Source organism: Neoarius graeffei, chromosome 22 (genome assembly GCF_027579695.1).
Source record: "Neoarius graeffei isolate fNeoGra1 chromosome 22, fNeoGra1.pri, whole genome shotgun sequence".
In the NCBI taxonomy this organism is placed as follows: Eukaryota; Metazoa; Chordata; class Actinopteri; order Siluriformes; family Ariidae; genus Neoarius; species Neoarius graeffei.
Window position 1 is genome coordinate 11,727,362 of NC_083590.1, and position 17,763 is coordinate 11,745,124.

General features: G+C 43.5%; 2 protein-coding genes across 5 annotated transcripts in view; one reads left to right on the forward strand and one right to left on the reverse strand.

The window, feature by feature from the left end:
• zc3h7ba (zinc finger CCCH-type containing 7Ba) overlaps window positions 1–5,228 on the reverse strand; it is a 36,800-nt gene extending 31,572 nt beyond the window's left edge. For all 3 annotated transcript variants that reach the window (XM_060904381.1, XM_060904382.1, XM_060904380.1), the window contains exons 1-2: window positions 5,049–5,228; window positions 4,456–4,530 (exon numbers count right to left, since the gene is read on the reverse strand). In XM_060904381.1, the coding sequence (XP_060760364.1) occupies window positions 4,456–4,514 (59 nt within the window). In that variant the 5' untranslated portion in view covers window positions 4,515–4,530; window positions 5,049–5,228. The remainder of the gene's footprint in view (window positions 1–4,455; window positions 4,531–5,048) is intronic.
• The window catches only part of rangap1a (RAN GTPase activating protein 1a), a 38,222-nt gene continuing 24,917 nt past the window's right edge, over window positions 4,459–17,763 (forward strand). Inside the window, exons 1-2 of one of the 2 annotated variants that reach the window (XM_060904387.1) lie at window positions 4,505–4,588; window positions 5,173–5,300. Coding sequence is in view for 1 of the 2 variants with exons in the window: in XM_060904383.1 (XP_060760366.1) it covers window positions 4,513–4,588 (76 nt within the window). In the remaining variant the exon portion in view is untranslated. Of the gene's footprint in view, window positions 4,589–5,172; window positions 5,301–17,763 lie in introns of both variants that reach the window. The other variant, XM_060904383.1, reaches the window with a different exon arrangement.

A 17,763-nucleotide genomic window follows, 5' to 3' on the forward strand; every position in this document is an offset into this window, starting at 1 on the left:
CTGATGCTGTTGCGACAAAGGCTACGTTCACACTGCAGGCTGAAGTGACTCAAATCCGATCTTTTCACCCATATGTGACCTGTATCCGATCTTTTATTGACAATATGAACGACACATCTGATTTTTTCAAATCCGACCCAGGCCGTTTGGATATGTGGTCCTAATTCCGATTCCTATCCGCTCTTTTCATATGCGACTTCAGTCTGAACCGCCAGGTCGCATTCATCCGACTTACACGTCATCAACAAGCCACAAACGTCACTATTCTGCGCTGAAGTAGGCGGCGGGTCTCTCAAAAAAAGTTACAACAACATGGCGCATAATCACGGGCGCAGATAGAGGGTGGGACTCGTCCCACCCAGATTTAAATTCACCTCGTTCGGTCCCCCCCACTTATAGGGAGGAAAAAACGTCTATGCTGTCTTTCTTTGCATAAGGCAAACCTCACGGAAAAATCAAAAGACTAATTACCATTCGGTTTATTGAGGTGCACAGCAGTGTATACATAGTTGCAACAACTCACATAAAACAAAGACTGATATTCGGTTGGTTGAGCTGCGCAGACTGCACAGGTTGCGAGCTCGAGCTTGGTTGCTATGGTAACCCACAACAAGTTTGACAGGCGTATCGGGGTTGGGGTTGGTTTGCTGGCAGCTTTGTCCCCCCCAGTTCAAAAAACGTATCTGCGCCCCTGCGCATGACATCAATGCGAGGGACGCTTCGGGCTGTGAAGGTTCTGAATCTTCTCAATGGAAGGACGCAGAGGTTAGGGAGCTGATTTCCATTTGGGGGGATACAGCTATTCAAGCTAGATTGGATGAGTCATACCGCAACCGGGCGGTTTTACTTCTGTAAACACTGGCCATGCTCACTGCGTGTGACGTCGTCGTATCCTGCAATGCGCATGCGGAACACTTTTAGGTCGCTTTTCGTTCATACTGAGGATCACATACAAGTCGCATATATTTGTTAATGTGAACGACCTCACAAAAAAAATCGGATTTCACAAAAAAATCGGAATTGAGCATTAAGCCTTGCAGTGTGAACGTAGCGATAATTCGAGCACAAAATCAAGCAGTCAAAGAAGAAACGGACCAGCAACGCTCAAGCAAAAAGGAGAAGATTGGAGGTCAACATTCTTACCTTTTAACTTTTTCATTTAAATGCTCAGTAGTTGCAAAAAAAAAAAAAATTATAATAATAATAATAATTGATAGACGAGATGAGATGTCAGGCCCAATATATTGACACTGGGAAATACCGCGGATGGCAGGCTAATGTGGCCTACCGGCGTACTGTCAAGTAACCGTTACCTACCAGTATATCCGCTATCGCTTCGCAACAGCCATAAGTTCATACATGTATGATTTCACCTCTCGATATTTAATTTGGAGAGTTCCTACTTCAAAATCAGTCTCGCTTTCAGACATTTTACACAACCGCTCATGACCAAAGTCTGTACACGTGTGCTCGGTTCGCAGGTAAAAACAGAGCTGCTCCTGGTCTGTATGGCTTGAATGACGTCATGACGACGGCCCCCTGGCGGTGAAAGTGCGCATCAGTGAGATGTAAACAAACCTTCGGAACTTGGGCAAAACAGTACATTTTAACCGTTTTATTCAATTTTAGGCTGCAAATTAGACACCAGGGAGATTGAATTCGCTCTTTGGGTCTAGAAAATAAAAGTTGATATTCTACGTTCCACCTCCGACCCTTGCCTAGGACCTTTAACATGACCAAACTTTCCAGGGATGGAAGCCACACCCTTGTGGTTGTCAAGATAGCTCTGCGGATCTCACGCATTCTGACAGAAGGGCCTGGAAGCGATTCCAGCTATGTGAGACCGAGTCTTTAGGAATACCTAAAGCCAGTATCTCACTGGGCTGCGACAGCTTGCGATCGTCATTCGCGAGAGAGTTTCAAAAGTGTCTTGAAACATTCGCGGGGCTTCTCAGTTTCCTCGCATGAGTTGCAAAGTGTCGTGCCTTCGTCGCTGAAATTTCGAACATGTTCAAAAAATTTGCGCGACAAAATTTCTCTCAAAATAGCCGCAAAGCCGTCGCGAACCCATCTCAAGTCAGTTTCCGTGAGACAGGAAGTGCGAGTGTATCTCACTGGGCTGCGACAGCCTGCGACTAGTTGGAGACACAACAATTGCGATAAAATACGCGAATATCAATTCAGCGTGATTCCAAGTGAAAATTCGCATATTTTAATCGAAATTGTTGTGTCTCCAACTAGTCGCAGGCCGTCGCAGCCCAGCGAGATACTACTTTAAAGTGCATATCACGGGTAAATTCAGGAGCAAGATCAATGTAATTCTCCTATTTTATATTCAACTTTGGTCAAATATCTGTCACATTCTGCATTCTCTGCAATTTATTTTTACCTTGCGCAATACCAGAAAAATTCAGTTGAAATCAAGCCATTTGAGGCGAATTGGTCCGCCTCTGAAAAAACTTGCCATTTGGATTTCCCGGCAAACGTTGATTTTCGTGATGTCGCGTGCGGCACGCCTCCCTCTGAATCCTACGCCAGCGCTGGTTTGTTTATGAGAAAACGACCTGGTGGTTTTCTGCAAATTTCTTCAACGTTATCGCGTAATTATTAAAATGGTTAACAGATGTATCGTAGGAGGGTGTAGCAACACCAATCTTGATGGGATTAGTACTCATTGTTTCCCCAAAGACCGGACAATGAGAGAGAAATGGGAGCGCTTGGTCTACACAGGCTGTGCACTGAAACCGTGCAAAGCTCGCGCAGCCTGCTGGCGCTTCCGCAGGTGATGTCACAAATCTGGCTCTTGGGATTTTTCCAGACGCGTTTTGTTATTTTATTTTTTTCTGCTGTAGACAGACGGCCTTGTGCAAAATTACCCTTCTGGATGAGTATGTAAAGTGACATACTCATCTCATCTCATTATCTCTAGCCGCTTTATCCTGCTCTACAGGGTCGCAGGCAAGCTGGAGCCTATCCCAGCTGACTACGGGGGAAAGGCGGGGTACACCCTGGACAAGTCGCCAGGTCATCACAGGGCTGACACATAGACACAGACAACCATTCACACTCACACCTACGGTCAATTTACGCCCTGTCCACACGGCAACGGATTCAGGTGACTCCGATACAATTGCTTATCGTTTAGGCCTGGCGTCCACACGGCACCGGCGTTTTGGGTGCCCAAAACGCAGTCTTTTTGAGAACGGGTTCCAGAGTGGAAAGATCTGGCAACGTTGCCGTTGTGAAGTCGTCTGGATGAGTAGAACGGATTTGTTTACAATGATGTCACAACCACATGACTGAGTGTGCTTCACGCCGGGTAGAAGTGTAACGAACTCGATGCGAGTTGTCAACAAATCCTATAACTTGGTTCATGAAACGCGCTTACAAAATATTTTCACTGTGAATATTTATTGTGTAATGGTGCAAAGTGAGCGAGAGAGAGACTCTGCCCTTAGGGCAGAGTCAATCCCGCCAGCAAAAATAGGGAAAAAAAGGAGCGATCAAAATCTCACCTCTTCAGATGTTGATTTAAGTCCGACAATACATTCCTCAAAAAGGGCGTAGAAGAGCAAATTAATCCATCAACGTGTAGCATTCAATTTATTCCGGACCATTAAAGACGCCGCCTTCCGCGTAGAATCATACGTCATCCTCGCCGCCATATTGGATAGGTCAAAGCGGAGAATAACGATTAGCTGCGTTCAACTGTACCAACAGGTTTGCCGTCCAAACGAGATCACACGGGATTACCTTTCACAGGTGAGACTGGAAAAATACTTTTCATTGTATTTGGTCATTATAACGTAATTTTACGAACAGATTTTTCTGACTTTGTGGCTAATATGAAGTCTCGCGCATAATAGTTTATGCGCATGCGTCCTTACTTCTTCTATTGTTCTGGTGTCTCCGAAGGGACCGTCTTACAGCGCCCCTAGAGGTGTGGCATGTGTATTGCATCGTTTTCAGCAAGCGTTGCGTTGCCATATGGACCTGATATTTTACTGATCGTTGCCCATTTGGACGCGATATATTTTTAAATAACATCTCGTTGCCGTTGTCGTGTGGATGTAGCCTTAGAGTCACCAGCTAACCTAACCTGCATGTCTTTGGACTGTGGGGGAAACCGGAGCAAACCCACGCGGACACGGGGAGAACATGCAAACTCCGCACAAAAAGGCCCTCGCCGGCCACGGGGCTCGAACCTGGACCTTCTTGCCGTGAGGCGACGGCGCTAACCACTACACCACCGTGCCGCCTAAAGCGACATTCTTTCATATAAAAAAAAACATGCAATTGGTCCAGAATATGCACTTTAAGGCGTTGCTTTCTAGTTGGGGGTGGAGCTTAGTTCTGGGCCAAAAAAAAAAAAGGAAGTACTATACTAAAAACAAGAAAACACCAATCTTGATCTGGTGACGAGTCTGTGTTAACCAGGTTTGATCTGGTTCTTACTGGATAAAAGCCAGAGCTTTCTGGATCTCCTCCTTGCGCTTCTGCCGGTCCTGGTTCATGGCGGTTCATGAGGTCCTGGAGATGGAAAAGAGGAGAAAAGAAAACGGAGATGATGTGAAAATGAGACCTGAAGGTGGGTTCTGATCATGGGCTTCTCCTCAGGTTCTTCCTCACAAATGAAACAAAAAGTGAACAGAGTGAGGAGGAGAGCAACTGGGAGGAGGGTCAGATGGTGGGTTTGAGGATCATGAGGAAGAACCATAATAATGTATGTGTGTGTGTGTGTGTGTGTGTGTGTGTGTGTGTCTCTCTCTCTCTCTCTCTCACACACACACACACACAGAGGAGACTGAAGTTATTTCCTTTCCGGAAGAAGGATTTCAACACACACACACACACCAAAAGTAGCTTTGTACAAACAAAACAAGTAAACAACACTCATTATTGCACAATGTGTAAAATTAAACTATATATGATAAACAAATATAAATACTAATACACATCATATAAACACACACACACGAGGTAAATAAACAGCCAGAAAGGAAGCTAGCTGAGAGATAAACACACACCCAGCCGGACTCCAAACTCACCCGCAGCTACAGAAGGGGTTTAGACTGAAGTGAACAGCTTTAATTTGCACTTTTTTTCCTCGTCTGATTGATTTCTCCAGAGAATTCCCTCTCTTTTCTTTCTTTTTTTCCTTTTCTCTCTCAGGGCGCTAACTACACACAACATGTGATGACTCCCTGCTCAGCCGCACCGCAGGGTCCTACACACCGCCGGGTTTCAGGGCTAAGCCTGGGAAAGAGCTAGTGCGCATGCTCAAGGGTCTCTCATTAAAGGTCAGAAGCAAAGGTTTTCAATAGATAGATCAGCCTAGTGGGCGGCACGGTGGTGTAGTGGTTAGCGCTGTCGCCTCACAGCAAGAAGGTCCTGGGTTCGAGCCCCGGGGCCAGCGAGGGCCTTTCTGTGTGGAGTTTGCATGTTCTCCCCGTGTCCGCGTGGGTTTCCTCCGGGTGCTCCGGTTTCCCCCACAGTCCAAAGACATGCAGGTTAGGTTAACTGGTGACTCTAAATTGAGCGTAGGTGTGAATGTGAGTGTGAATGGTTGTCTGTGTCTATGTGTCAGCCCTGTGATGACCTGGCGACTTGTCCAGGGTGTACCCCGCCTTTCGCCCGTAGTCAGCTGGGATAGGCTCCAGCTTGCCTGCGACCCTGTAGAAGGATAAAGCGGCTAGAGATGATGAGATGAGATGAGATCAGCCTAGTAAACTAGACCCACCCGCCTAGCGGCCAAAAATATTTTTTGCCTGCGAGTGGGTCTAGCCTCGCACCATATCAACAAAACACCCCGGGCATCAAATCGTGCCCGCCAATCACAACGCAGGGTTTTTGTTTGGATTCTTTGGGCGGGCTTTTGCAGGAGTGACGACAAAGCTGCGCGACGCTGGAGAAAGCACAACAGGAAAGATGGCTACGGCTAGTGAACAGCGCGCGTTTGACTCCGCTTTGGAATCAGTTTTAGAAGAATTAGACTTGGAGTTTTCGTTGAAACATGAGCAGGAAGAGGCTCTCCGCTCATTCCTTTTCAAGAAGGACGTTTTCGCTGTTTTGCCGACCGGCTACGGCAAAAGTCTGATCTACCAGCTGGCTCCGCTCGTAGCCAAAAGGATGGGGCTAGTTTGTGCAGTACGAAGAATTAATAAACAGCTTTGAAACATTACTTTTTGATTGTTTCTTATTTTCCCGTTATTTTAAATTTAAGGGAAATTATTTCACCAAGCACCACTAAATAAAAACTCTCAAAAACAGTTTAAGCAAACCCTTGAAAAACACTTGAAAAAAATGTGTATGTTAAGTATGTGGTACAGACTCCAAACTCGTGGTCATTATCTCCAAACTTCTTAATATCTAGAACCTGTTTATTAATTAATACGCATTTTGAAAAATTATTTATTTCAAGGCCTCCCCCACTGCTTTCTGTCGCTCTGACTACGTCACAGTCACTGTTGCGCTGATTGGTCAGAGCGTTGGCCTATACGCACAGAGACAGTTTGAAAGACAGCGGTTTGTTCCACCCCCACCCTTCAGAAATGTCTACGGATCGAGGCCAGACTAAATATTCACATTTAGTCTGGCTTGCCAGGCTATAGATAGATAGTTTTCCCCCATAATCCAAAGACATGCAGTTAGGTTGCCCTTGAGCAAGGTACCGAACCCCTGACTGTGTGTGTGTGAGTGTGTGTGTGTGTGCGTGTTCACTGCTTCAGATGGGTTGAATGCAGAGGATGAATTTCACTGTGCTTGAAGTGTGCATGTGACAAATAAAGGTTTCTTCTACTTCTAAACAGAGGACAGAAAATAGAGAGAACTTCTAGATAAATTACAGTGGTGCTTGAAAGTTTGCGAACCCTTTAGAATTGTCTATGTTTCTGCATAAATACGACCTAAAACATCATCAGATTTTCACACAAGTCCGAAAAGTAGATAAAGAGAACCCAGTTAAACAAATGAGACAAAAATATTATACTTGGCCATTTATTTATTGAGGAAAATGATCTGTATACTATCACACGATTACATAGTACTGATGTATACTTTAACTATGCCTATCATGTAATATAGTATGCTTTTTATCTACCAGATACCACTAAACACACTGCACCAGAGGCTCCAACTCTCCCGCCGTGGGCGGGAGATCTCCCGCTTTAGGGAACGTTTAGAAAATCCTCCCGACCTCCCGTTGACAACATAAAAATCTCCCGCCCACCCTTACTACACGATTAGTTAAAAAAATATATAACTTGATACGTTTATGTTGACGAAAATTAATAGTTGACTTTCCACTTTTCGTGTGTCTGACATTGTATGGGTGGACTCAAGTGGGTACCCCGCGGTATATGCCGATTCCCCAGTCGGTACACCGATCGGCGTAACGGGGGGATTGGAGTGAATGCTGGAGGCATGCGCACACAGATCAAGCGCGCATATGAATCGAGCGGAATTCGGTACGCCGCGGGGTCACACTTGAGCCACCCAATGTCTAATGGGGCTTTTCCACTACCAACGCGGCTGAGTTGGGCTGATCCGTGTGGTGCTGAGTTGGGCTGAGTCGAGCTGAGTGGGGCTGTTGGGGTTGCATTTCGACTACAACTGCGCTGAACCGTGCTGGCTGGAAGTGGGTGGACACATTGGGTGGAGTTAGCGAAAGTGGGTGGACGTCACGTGATGTCGTTAGGCGGCGCAAACAGTGACATCAGTGACCTTTTAAGCGGTAGTCTCACAACCCGGATAGTAAACAATAAACATGGAGGACATGGAGTTGTTAGTGTTGCTGGTCTTGGTGCTAGTTTTCTGATCTTCTTCTTCTTCTTTGTCGTAATTCTTCTTCTTCCAGGTTTACAGATGGTGGTTAAAGATCCCAGCGTGCTCGCGGGGCGTGTGTGGGCATGTGAGGACACTCCTCCTCATCAATCAGTGCACAGGGGAGTGTCTCCTCACGCCCCTAGCCCCACTCGGCTCGGTTGGGCTCACTTCAGCCTCACTCCAAAACCGTGCGAGTTTTGGGGGCTGAGCAGGGCTGAAGTGAGCTCAGTCGTGCTGCTCTGAGGTAGTCGAAACGCGAGCCGTGTTGGGCTGAAGTGAGCTGAAGTGAGCTGAAAAAGGGTAGTGGAAAAGGTCCATTAGCAGTTACCGATAAAGTATACAGATGGCGCTATTAATGATGCACACAAGAGAACGAGAAAACCCACGACACTCAACCATTTTGTTTGTTTTTTTGCATCTGCATTTATCGCCTGCTCAGCTTTAACTTTATGTTCTCTTGAATGAGATAATGAAATGAAGTTCCGTTGGTGGAAATGGCGAAAGCCAAACTATGAAGAAAAAATATCAGAAAAGCACCAAGATAAAGTTCGGATCGCCCGTTGCGATGGTGGCCAGGGACGAATGTCGGACTATTTTGGACGGCAGCAAGACGACCCTATATCTGACAGGGTTAGATCACCAGACCAGACATTAGATTCTAACCAAATTGTCTGACTTTTTTTGTCTGACTTTTACTAACTTAGAAATAGAATATTATTAGAAGAACATTATCATCAGAGGGTTTACCATTGGCAATTTATAATAGTCATCATTGACATTAACATTGACTTTAGGCATATTAAAGTTTGGTCGATAGTCACTGGATTTATCTAGATCTGTTACTATTAATAAGATTTAATTGACACGAAATTGACACGAAATGTGGTGAATCATTCATTCATCTCATCTCATTATCTCTAGCCGCTTTATCCTTCTACAGGGTCGCAGGCAAGCTGGAGCCTATCCCAGCTGACTACGGGCGAAAGGCGGGGTACACCCTGGACAAGTCGCCAGGTCATCACAGGGCTGACACACAGACAACCATTCACACTCACATTCACACCTACGGTCAATTTAGAGTCACCAGTTAACCTAACCTGCATGTCTTTGGACTGTGGGGGAAACCGGAGCACCCGGAGGAAACCCACGTGGACACGGGGAGAACATGCAAACTCCACACAGAAAGGCCCTCGCCGGCCCCGGGGCTCGAACCCAGGACCTTCTTGCTGTGAGGCGACAGCGCTAACCACTACACCACCGTGCCGCCCTCATTCATTCATATATATATATATATAAATATATGAGCAGTGCAAATACTGTCCACAAAGTATTTGCACTGCTCATTACACGCTTATTTGCACTGTGACTGGTTACTGCCAACTGCACTACCTCACTACCTCCCACACTGAGAGCTGTATATTCTATTACTTGCTCTTATTGGTAATGTTTTATTTCTTTTGGTATTTTGTTTTTTGTATTTTAGTTTTTTATACATATAATGCTATTTAGTCTTTGTATTGATCTTGTGCAATGCGGAAATGTTACTGGATACCTTGAATTTCCCTCTGGGATTAATAAAGTATCTATCTATCTATCTTACATATCTGTGCATGGCAAAAGTATGTGAACCTCTAGGATTAGCAGTTAATTTGAAGGTGAAATTAAAGTCAGGTGTTTTCAATCAGTGGGATGACAATCAGGTGTGAGTGGGCACCCTGTTTTATTTAAAGAACAGGGATCTATCAAAGTCTGATCTTCACAACACATGTTTGTGGAAGTGTATCATGGCACGAACAAAGGAGATTTCTGAGGACCTCAGAAAAAGCGTTGTTGATGCTCATCAGGCTGGAAAAGGTCACAAAACCATCTCTAAAGAGTTTGGACTCCACCAATCCACAGTCAGACAAATTGTGTACAAATGAAGGAAATTCAAGACCATTGTTACCCTCCCCAGGAGTGGTCGACCAACAAAGATCACTCCAAAAGCAAGGCGTGTAATAGTCAGCGAGGTCACAAAGGACCCCAGGGTAACTTCTAAGCAACTGAAGGCCTCTCTCACATTGGCTAATGTTAATGTTCATGAGTCCACCATCAGGAGAACACTGAACAACAATGATGTGCATGGCAGGGTTGCAAGGAGAAAGCCACTGCTCTCCAAAAAGAACATTGCTGCTCATCTGCAGTTTGCTAAAGATCACATGGACAAGCCAGAAGGCTATTGGAAAAATGTTTTGTGGATGTCTTCAGTTTGTCCAATGATGTCGATACATAAGTCTGAGCTATGTGTGAAATGTTATGAAATTAAATCTAAGTTATTGTTGGGAAAAAAAATGCCTCCAGCAACTCCGACTGGAATCACATACTACACTTCGGCTTGCGTTACTTACCCTCGCAAAAACAAGACAGTCATGTGGTTGTCCCTTACAAATCTTATTCCAACATCATGAACCCAGCCACAAACGAAAAAGCTATCAGCTTCAAGACTTTCATTTGACTCTTTGTGTAAAACGATGTTTGGACGACTAGATAATTAGAAATATCCAGAAACTGTATGTTTGGAAAGTTGCTGAAATCGATTAAAAAGTCTGTCTTTTTTAAGCTGTCAGGGTCCAGTCCATCGCATCAGTAACATTTTTTCCTGATATTGGTTCGATTTTTGGTTCTAGTTCATTAATATAATCAGATGGAGAATGTTTTCCACAAGATGCGTACTTGTACTTAGCTTGGACGGCGTCTCTGATTGTTGCCCATCACTTGGAAACCAGAAGTGAACCAGGAGACAAAAAGTCACATGACTGCAAACAAAGAATAAACAGCAGCTCTGATCGTAGTATCAGGTGCGTCTTAATGAGCTCGTTCGATACGTTATGGTTTCTACGGGGACTCGTAGGGTCGGCACTGCCACTCCACTGTAATAAAATCTAATAACAGACATTTTAAAATAAGACAAAAAAAGAAAGAAAAAGGGGCGGCACGGTGGTGTAGTGGTTAGCGCTGTCGCCTCACAGCAAGAAGGTCCTGGGTTCGAGCCCCGGGGCCGGCGAGGGCCTTTCTGTGCGGAGTTTGCATGTTCTCCCCAAGTCCGCGTGGGTTTCCTCCGGGTGCTCCGGTTTCCCCCACAGTCCAAAGACATGCAGGTTAGGTTAACTGGTGACTCTAAATTGAGCGTAGGTGTGAATGTGAGTGTGAATGGTTGTCTGTGTCTATGTGTCAGCCCTGTGATGACCTGGCGACTTGTCCAGGGTGTACCCCGCCTTTCGCCCGTAGTCAGCTGGGATAGGCTCCAGCTTGCCTGCGACCCTGTAGAAGGATAAAGTGGCTAGAGATAATGAGATGAAGAAAGAAAAAGTGCATGTAGTTGCCGATATGGTGATGTTTTCTGTAAGAAATGTATTTTGTATTTATGGGCGGAGTCTCGAGCAGAGAGTACATTAAAAGTACAAGGAACGTCTGCACCAGTAATTATTACCGTGTTATAGGTTAAAGCCCTTCACGAAGACTAGTGCCTAAAAGATAGCCGCAAGCGGCGACGAAGGGCCCGCGCACATCCGCTTCTGCGACCCGTCACACACGATCATCATACGATGCACACACATCTGAGATGTGCGGCGAAAGCCTGGGTATCTGATGTGTGCGCCACCCACTGGTGAGAGTTTTTAGGCAATTACTGTCCAGGCCCAAATGGTGGCGCTATACCAGAGGGTCACTTTGGGCATGTGGAGATCACCAGAACCATTATATCCCAGAACCTGGGGAGTTTGAGCCGTATCAAGCAATGCATGAAGAATTTACGACACACTTCCTGTTTGCGTGGCGTCACAAACTTATTGTTTCGCCTTTTCAACATCTTGCAAGATAGATAGATAGATAGATAGATAGATAGATAGATAGATAGATAGATAGATAGATATTGCAAATCCCTTCGCAATTCAAAATCAGCAGCATCTTGATATCATGTACACCAAATCTGGCACGAATGCAACAAATTGGCTTGGAGAAGAACATCAAAGCGCACAAAACCACACCTACCAAATTTGACACGGTTCGGTGAAACTATATGTCAGGCAAAAGTCTCAATGACATGTGGGGGCGCTACGGAGTCCCGTGGACACACCCAGGTTCAAGCCTCTATCCCTGAGTAGCTGTGGCCAGGAATGTACCAAATTTCATGAGTTTTCGCCCATTGGAACCACCTCAAAAATGGCCAAGTCTGAAGAAGAAGAAGAATTCTTAGGAAAACAATAGGGCCTTGTACCTCTGGTGCTTGGGCCCTAAATATGATTAATTATATCAATGAGAAACCACACATTTGCCAAAGAAGAATGACATCATCACCTTAAAGCTAGACGGCCTTTCGATTTCATAAAATCGGTAAAATTTAGTTCCGTCTGAAATGTGGTCATTGTGATATCTGTTTATTTCTGTAATATCTCACAAAATATCAGGCCATTCTGTGGCTGGGAAGTTATTTAATTTGAGGGGATTAAAGCGAATAACGTGCATGAAATTGCGCAGTCAAGCAGACAGAGGAAGTCCGTGTGCGCATGCGCAGGTTTACCTTCTTCTTCTTCATCCACAGTGTTGCATTACTGCCATCTACAGGTTTCCCTTTGAGCGTGCGCTGACAGTTCCATCATTCTGTCGCTAAACGAACAGCTGATCACACCGAGGTGCTCGCTGAGCGCCAATATTTATTAGTTTGGTCCTGCGTTTCCTTTCCTTCGTATAGAACATAACGTCTTTTCTTCTCGTTACTGTAGTCGGTCTTTCACGTTTCATTCGCACACTCACATCCTCAGTGCTAGTAATTCTCTATTTTGGGAGTATAGACTGGTACCAAAATTCAAAAAAGTGCTTATTTAAGGAGTTAAAGGCATTTTTGAGACAAAGTCGGCAAACAGTCTTATTTTGTCAATTTGGGTGTGCCGAATTCAAATCTGCAATATGCCGAGCTCTGTCTGACCTCTGTTGACCTCTAGAGGTCATTGAACTTTGGGCCTGTAAACGTCTCAGCTGAACCCAGTTTCTCAGCTTTCTAAGGAATGAAATGTACTAAAATGATTAATGACGTTAGCCAATGGCCTTGTTTGTTAAATGTTTGGGTGCTGAATTCATTTTTCATTTGTAAAACGACATATGACCTCTGATAACCTCAAGGTCATTAAACTTGGCCTATAGGCCTATGCATTTAACGGCATTTTTAAACTGACTTTACTCCCCCAAAAAGAATATGAACAGACAAAAAACAAATAGAAAGGAACAAATACAACAGTAAATGCCAGTCCATGTACATGTGACTTACTTTTCACAATGAGAATGCCTCGGCGATCACCTTACATAACATTGCATTACATTTAGCGGTTATTGTTTATACAAAGCTACTGAAAAAAGGACAGATTCAGCAGTATACAAAATGTGGGGGCGTACAGGGTATACAGGTTAATCAGGGTTAGTATATATGAGAGTTTTTTTCTTTGTTGTTTGTTTTTTGTAAAGGCTTTACCCCGTTTAAAACAAAACAAAAAACAAACAACAAAGAAAAAAACTCTCATATATACTAACCCTGATTAACCTGTATACCCTGTACGCCCCCACATTTTGTATACTGCTGAATCTGTCCTTTTTTCAGTAGCTTTGTATAAACAATAACCGCTAAATGTAATGCAATGTTATGTAAGGTGATCGCCGAGGCATTCTCATTGTGAAAAGTAAGTCACGTGTACATGGACTTGCATTTAATGTTGTATTTGTTCCTTTCTATTTGTTTTTTGTCTGTTCATATTCTTTTTGGGGGAGTAAAGTCAGTTTAAAAATGCCGTTAAATGCATAGGCCTATAGGCCAAGTTTAATGACCTTGAGGTTATCAGAGGTCATATGTCGTTTTACAAATGAAAAATGAATTCAGCACCCAAACATTTAACAAACAAGGCCATTTGCTAACTTCATTAATCATTTTAGTACATTTCATTCCTTAGAAAGCTGAGAAACTGGGTTCAGCTGAGACGTTTACAGGCCCAAAGTTCAATGACCTCTAGAGGTCAACAGAGGTCAGATAGAGCTCGGCATATTGCAGATTTGAATTCGGCACACCCAAATTGACAAAATAAGACTGTTTGCCGACTTTGTCTCAAAAATGCCTTTGGGTGTCACAATTCTGGATTTTGGTACCAGTCTAGTAGGGAGTAATGAACGAGTGAGCGATTTCGGACATGGGGAACTTTGGCAGATGTTGGTGACTTTGATTTCCGCTGTACGTTTTACTTATGTCCTACGATGTCTCGCACAGGTCTCAACGAATCTTGTTAACAGCCATTGCTTTGACATGGACTGATATATTACAGAGCATATTTCAAACACTCATAACTTGCTACAGCAGTGACAAAATAGCGATCAAAAATGCGTTCTGATATTTAATAAAATGAGAAATAGAATTTTGATAATAAAAAATTTGCCTTCAGTTTCCCTTTAATACTTCTAGTTCTACTGACATCTTCTCCCACTTCTAGCATTAATCGTCACACTTCTGATCATCGTCATATCATTTGTTTTGGTGGAGCTTTTTATGGTCGGACGCCCTTCCTGGCACCAACCCTCCCCGTTTATCCGGGATTGGGACCAGCACCGGGTTGGGCTGGCTTGCCTGCCCCAGTGGCTGGGTTCACACACACATATTCATTATAGATTTAAAATAAAAAATAAAAAATAAAATGCTGCCTGGTTACCAAGCGGTACAAGGAAACTTCAAGAAGGTCTCTCTTGAATTCTGGATTCTGATTGGTCATCTGCAAGTCACAGGTTTATTTATTTCAAAGCTGAAAAAAAACCCCGAAAAAATAAACTCCACGAGTACCCTGATGTGACCCACACACATTTAAATTAAAGATACAACTTTATTACAACAGTTTATCCATTTCAAAAGTTGCAATATTGCTAAAATAAGGGTTATCTAGGTGCAGCAATTTTCTGAAACTAGATACAGTGGCATGCAAAGGTTTGGGCACCCTTCCTGAAAATGTCTGTTACTGTGAATAGTTAAGTGAGCAGAAGATGAACTGATCATGAAAAGGCATAAAGGTAAAGACGACACATTTCTTTTCAGCGTTTTCTGCAAGATTTGTGTATTATTTTTGTTTTGTACAATTGGAGAGTGGGGCGGCACGGTGGTGTAGTGGTTAGCACTGTCGCCTCACAGCAAGAAGGTCCGGGTTCGAGCCCCGTGGCCGGCGAGGGCCTTTCTGTGCGGAGTTTGCATGTTCTCCCCGTGTCCGCGTGGGTTTCCTCCGGGTGCTCCGGTTTCCACCACAGTCCAAAGACATGCAGGTTAGGTTAACTGGTGACTCTAAATTGAGCGTAGGTGTGAATGTGAGTGTGAATGGTTGTCTGTGTCTATGTGTCAGCCCTGTGATGACCTGGCGACTTGTCCAGGGTGTACCCCGCCTTTCGCCCGTAGTCAGCTGGGATAGGCTCCAGCTTGCCTGCGACCCTGTAGAACAGGATAAAGCAGCTAGAGATAATGAGATGAGATGAGATGAGATGAGATGAGATGAGATGAGATGAGACAATTGGAGAGTGAAAAAAGAAAAGGAACACCATGTGAAAGTTTGCGCACCCCAATACATTTGAGTTCTCAGGTAACTTTTACCAAGGTTCCAGACCTTAATTAGCTTACTGAGTTGTGGCTTGTTCAAATTCTTCGTTAGGAAAGGGCAGATGATGCAGATTTCAAAGCTGTATAAATTCTCTGACTCCTCAAACTTCTCCCTAAAATCAACAGCCATGGGCTCCTCTAAGCAACTCCCTCGCATTCTGAATAATAAAATAATTGATGCTCACAAAGCAGGAGAAGGCTACAAGAACGTAGCAAAGTGTTTTCAGGTAGCCGTTTCCTCAGATTGTAATGTTATTAAGAAATGGCAGTTAACAGAAACAGCAGAGATCAAGGTGAGGTCTGGAAGATGAAGAAAACTTTCTGAAAGAACTGCTCGTTGGATTGCTAGAAAGGCAAATAAAAAGCCCTGTTTGACTGCAAAAGACCTTCAGAAAGATTCAGCAGACCCTGGAGTGGTGGTGCACTGTTCTACTATGCAGCGACACCTGAACAAATATGACCTTCATGGGAGAGTCGTCAGAAGAAAACCTTTCCTGCATCCTAGCCATAAAATTCAAGGCAAGGCAAGTTTATTTCTATAGCGCATTTCATACACAGTGGCAGTTCAATGTGCTTTACCGAGGTAAAGGCAAAACAGTAAACAATAGAAAATAAAATTACATAAAATAAAGGGGGAAGAAGAGAGAAAAAATAATAAGAATTCAACAATAGGAGAAATAAAATAATAAAATGAAGTAAAAGTTCAGTAAAAACAGCAGAATAAAATAGAATAAAAGTTAAGTAAAGTTTAAAACATGCAGAGACTGTAAAAGTTAAGATGATGATATTTATCAGTTAGCAGAAAGCATCTGAGAACAGCTTGGTCTTTAGTCTAGATTTGAAGCTGCCAACAGCAGGAGCATTTTTGATGTCCTCTGGCAGTTGGTTCCATAGCTGTACTGCATAGTAGCTAAAAGCTGCTTCACCACACTTTGTTTTAACAACAGGTTTTACCAGTAAATTTTGCTGCTGCGATCTGGTAGATCTGATTGGGTTAGGCCGCCGCAACATATCAGAGAGGTAATTGGGCCCTGTACCATTTAGAGATTTATACACCAGCAGCAATGCTTTAAAGTCAATTCTGTAGCTTACTGGAAGCCAGTGAAGGGACCTTAGAATTGGAGTAATGTGTTCTGTTCTTTTTGTTCGTGTGAAAACCCTAGCCGCTGCATTTTGAACCAGCTGAAGTCGTTTGATGGTCTTTTTTGGCAGGCCTGTGAAAAGGCCATTGCAGTAATCAACCCTACTAGAGATGAAGGCATGTATAAGTTTTTCCAGATCATTTTTTGACACAAGTCCTCTTAGTTTGGAAATGTTTTTTAGGTGATAAAATGCTGATTTAGTGATTGCTTTCATGTGACTGTCAAAGTTTAGCTCGCTGTCAATGAAAACACCAAGATTTTTAACCATGTCTTTCGTTTTAATCCCCTTTGTGTCAAGAATAGTGGTAATCCTGAGTCTTTCATCTTTTTTTCCCAAATAGAATTACTTCTGTTTCATCTGTGTTCAGCTGAAGAAAATGTTGTGACATCCAGTCGTTGATTTGGTCGATACACTGGTAGAGACATTCAAGGGGGGCATAATCATTAGGTGATAGAGCAAAATAAATTTGGGTGTCATCTGCATAGCAGTGATACAAAATTGAGTTGTTCTTGATAATTTGTCCAAGTGGGAGCATATAAAGATTGAATAGTAATGGTCCAAGGATCGACCCCTGGGGGACACCACAGGTCAAAGACATTTGATGTTGAGGTACAATTTCCCATGGTAACAAAGAAGCTTCTATCTTTTAAGTATGATTTTAACCAATTGATAACTTTACCAGTCAACCCAACCCAGTGTTCAAGTCGATATAGCAGTATGTTGTGATCAACAGTATCAAAAGTTGCACTGAGGTCCAGTAACACCAGGACCGATGTTTTGCCTGCATCAGTATTAAGACGTAAATTATGTCATTTATAACTTTAATCAGCGCTGTTTCAGTGCTGTGATTGGCACGAAATCCTGACTGAAAGTTATCAAAACAGCTGTTTGATATCAAGAAGACAGTTAATTGATTGAAGACAATTATTTCAAGGATTTTCCCGATGAATGGTAGATTTGATATTGGCCTGTAGTTGTTCAATACTGAAGCATCCAGATTATTCTTTTTAAGTAGAGGCTTTACAACAGCTTTTTTCAGGGACACAGGAACAATGCCAGTCTCTAGGGATGTATTTATGATCTGAAGCACATCTGTAATTATGAGGTGAAGAACAGACTTAAAAAAGTTGGTGGGCAGAATGTCCAAT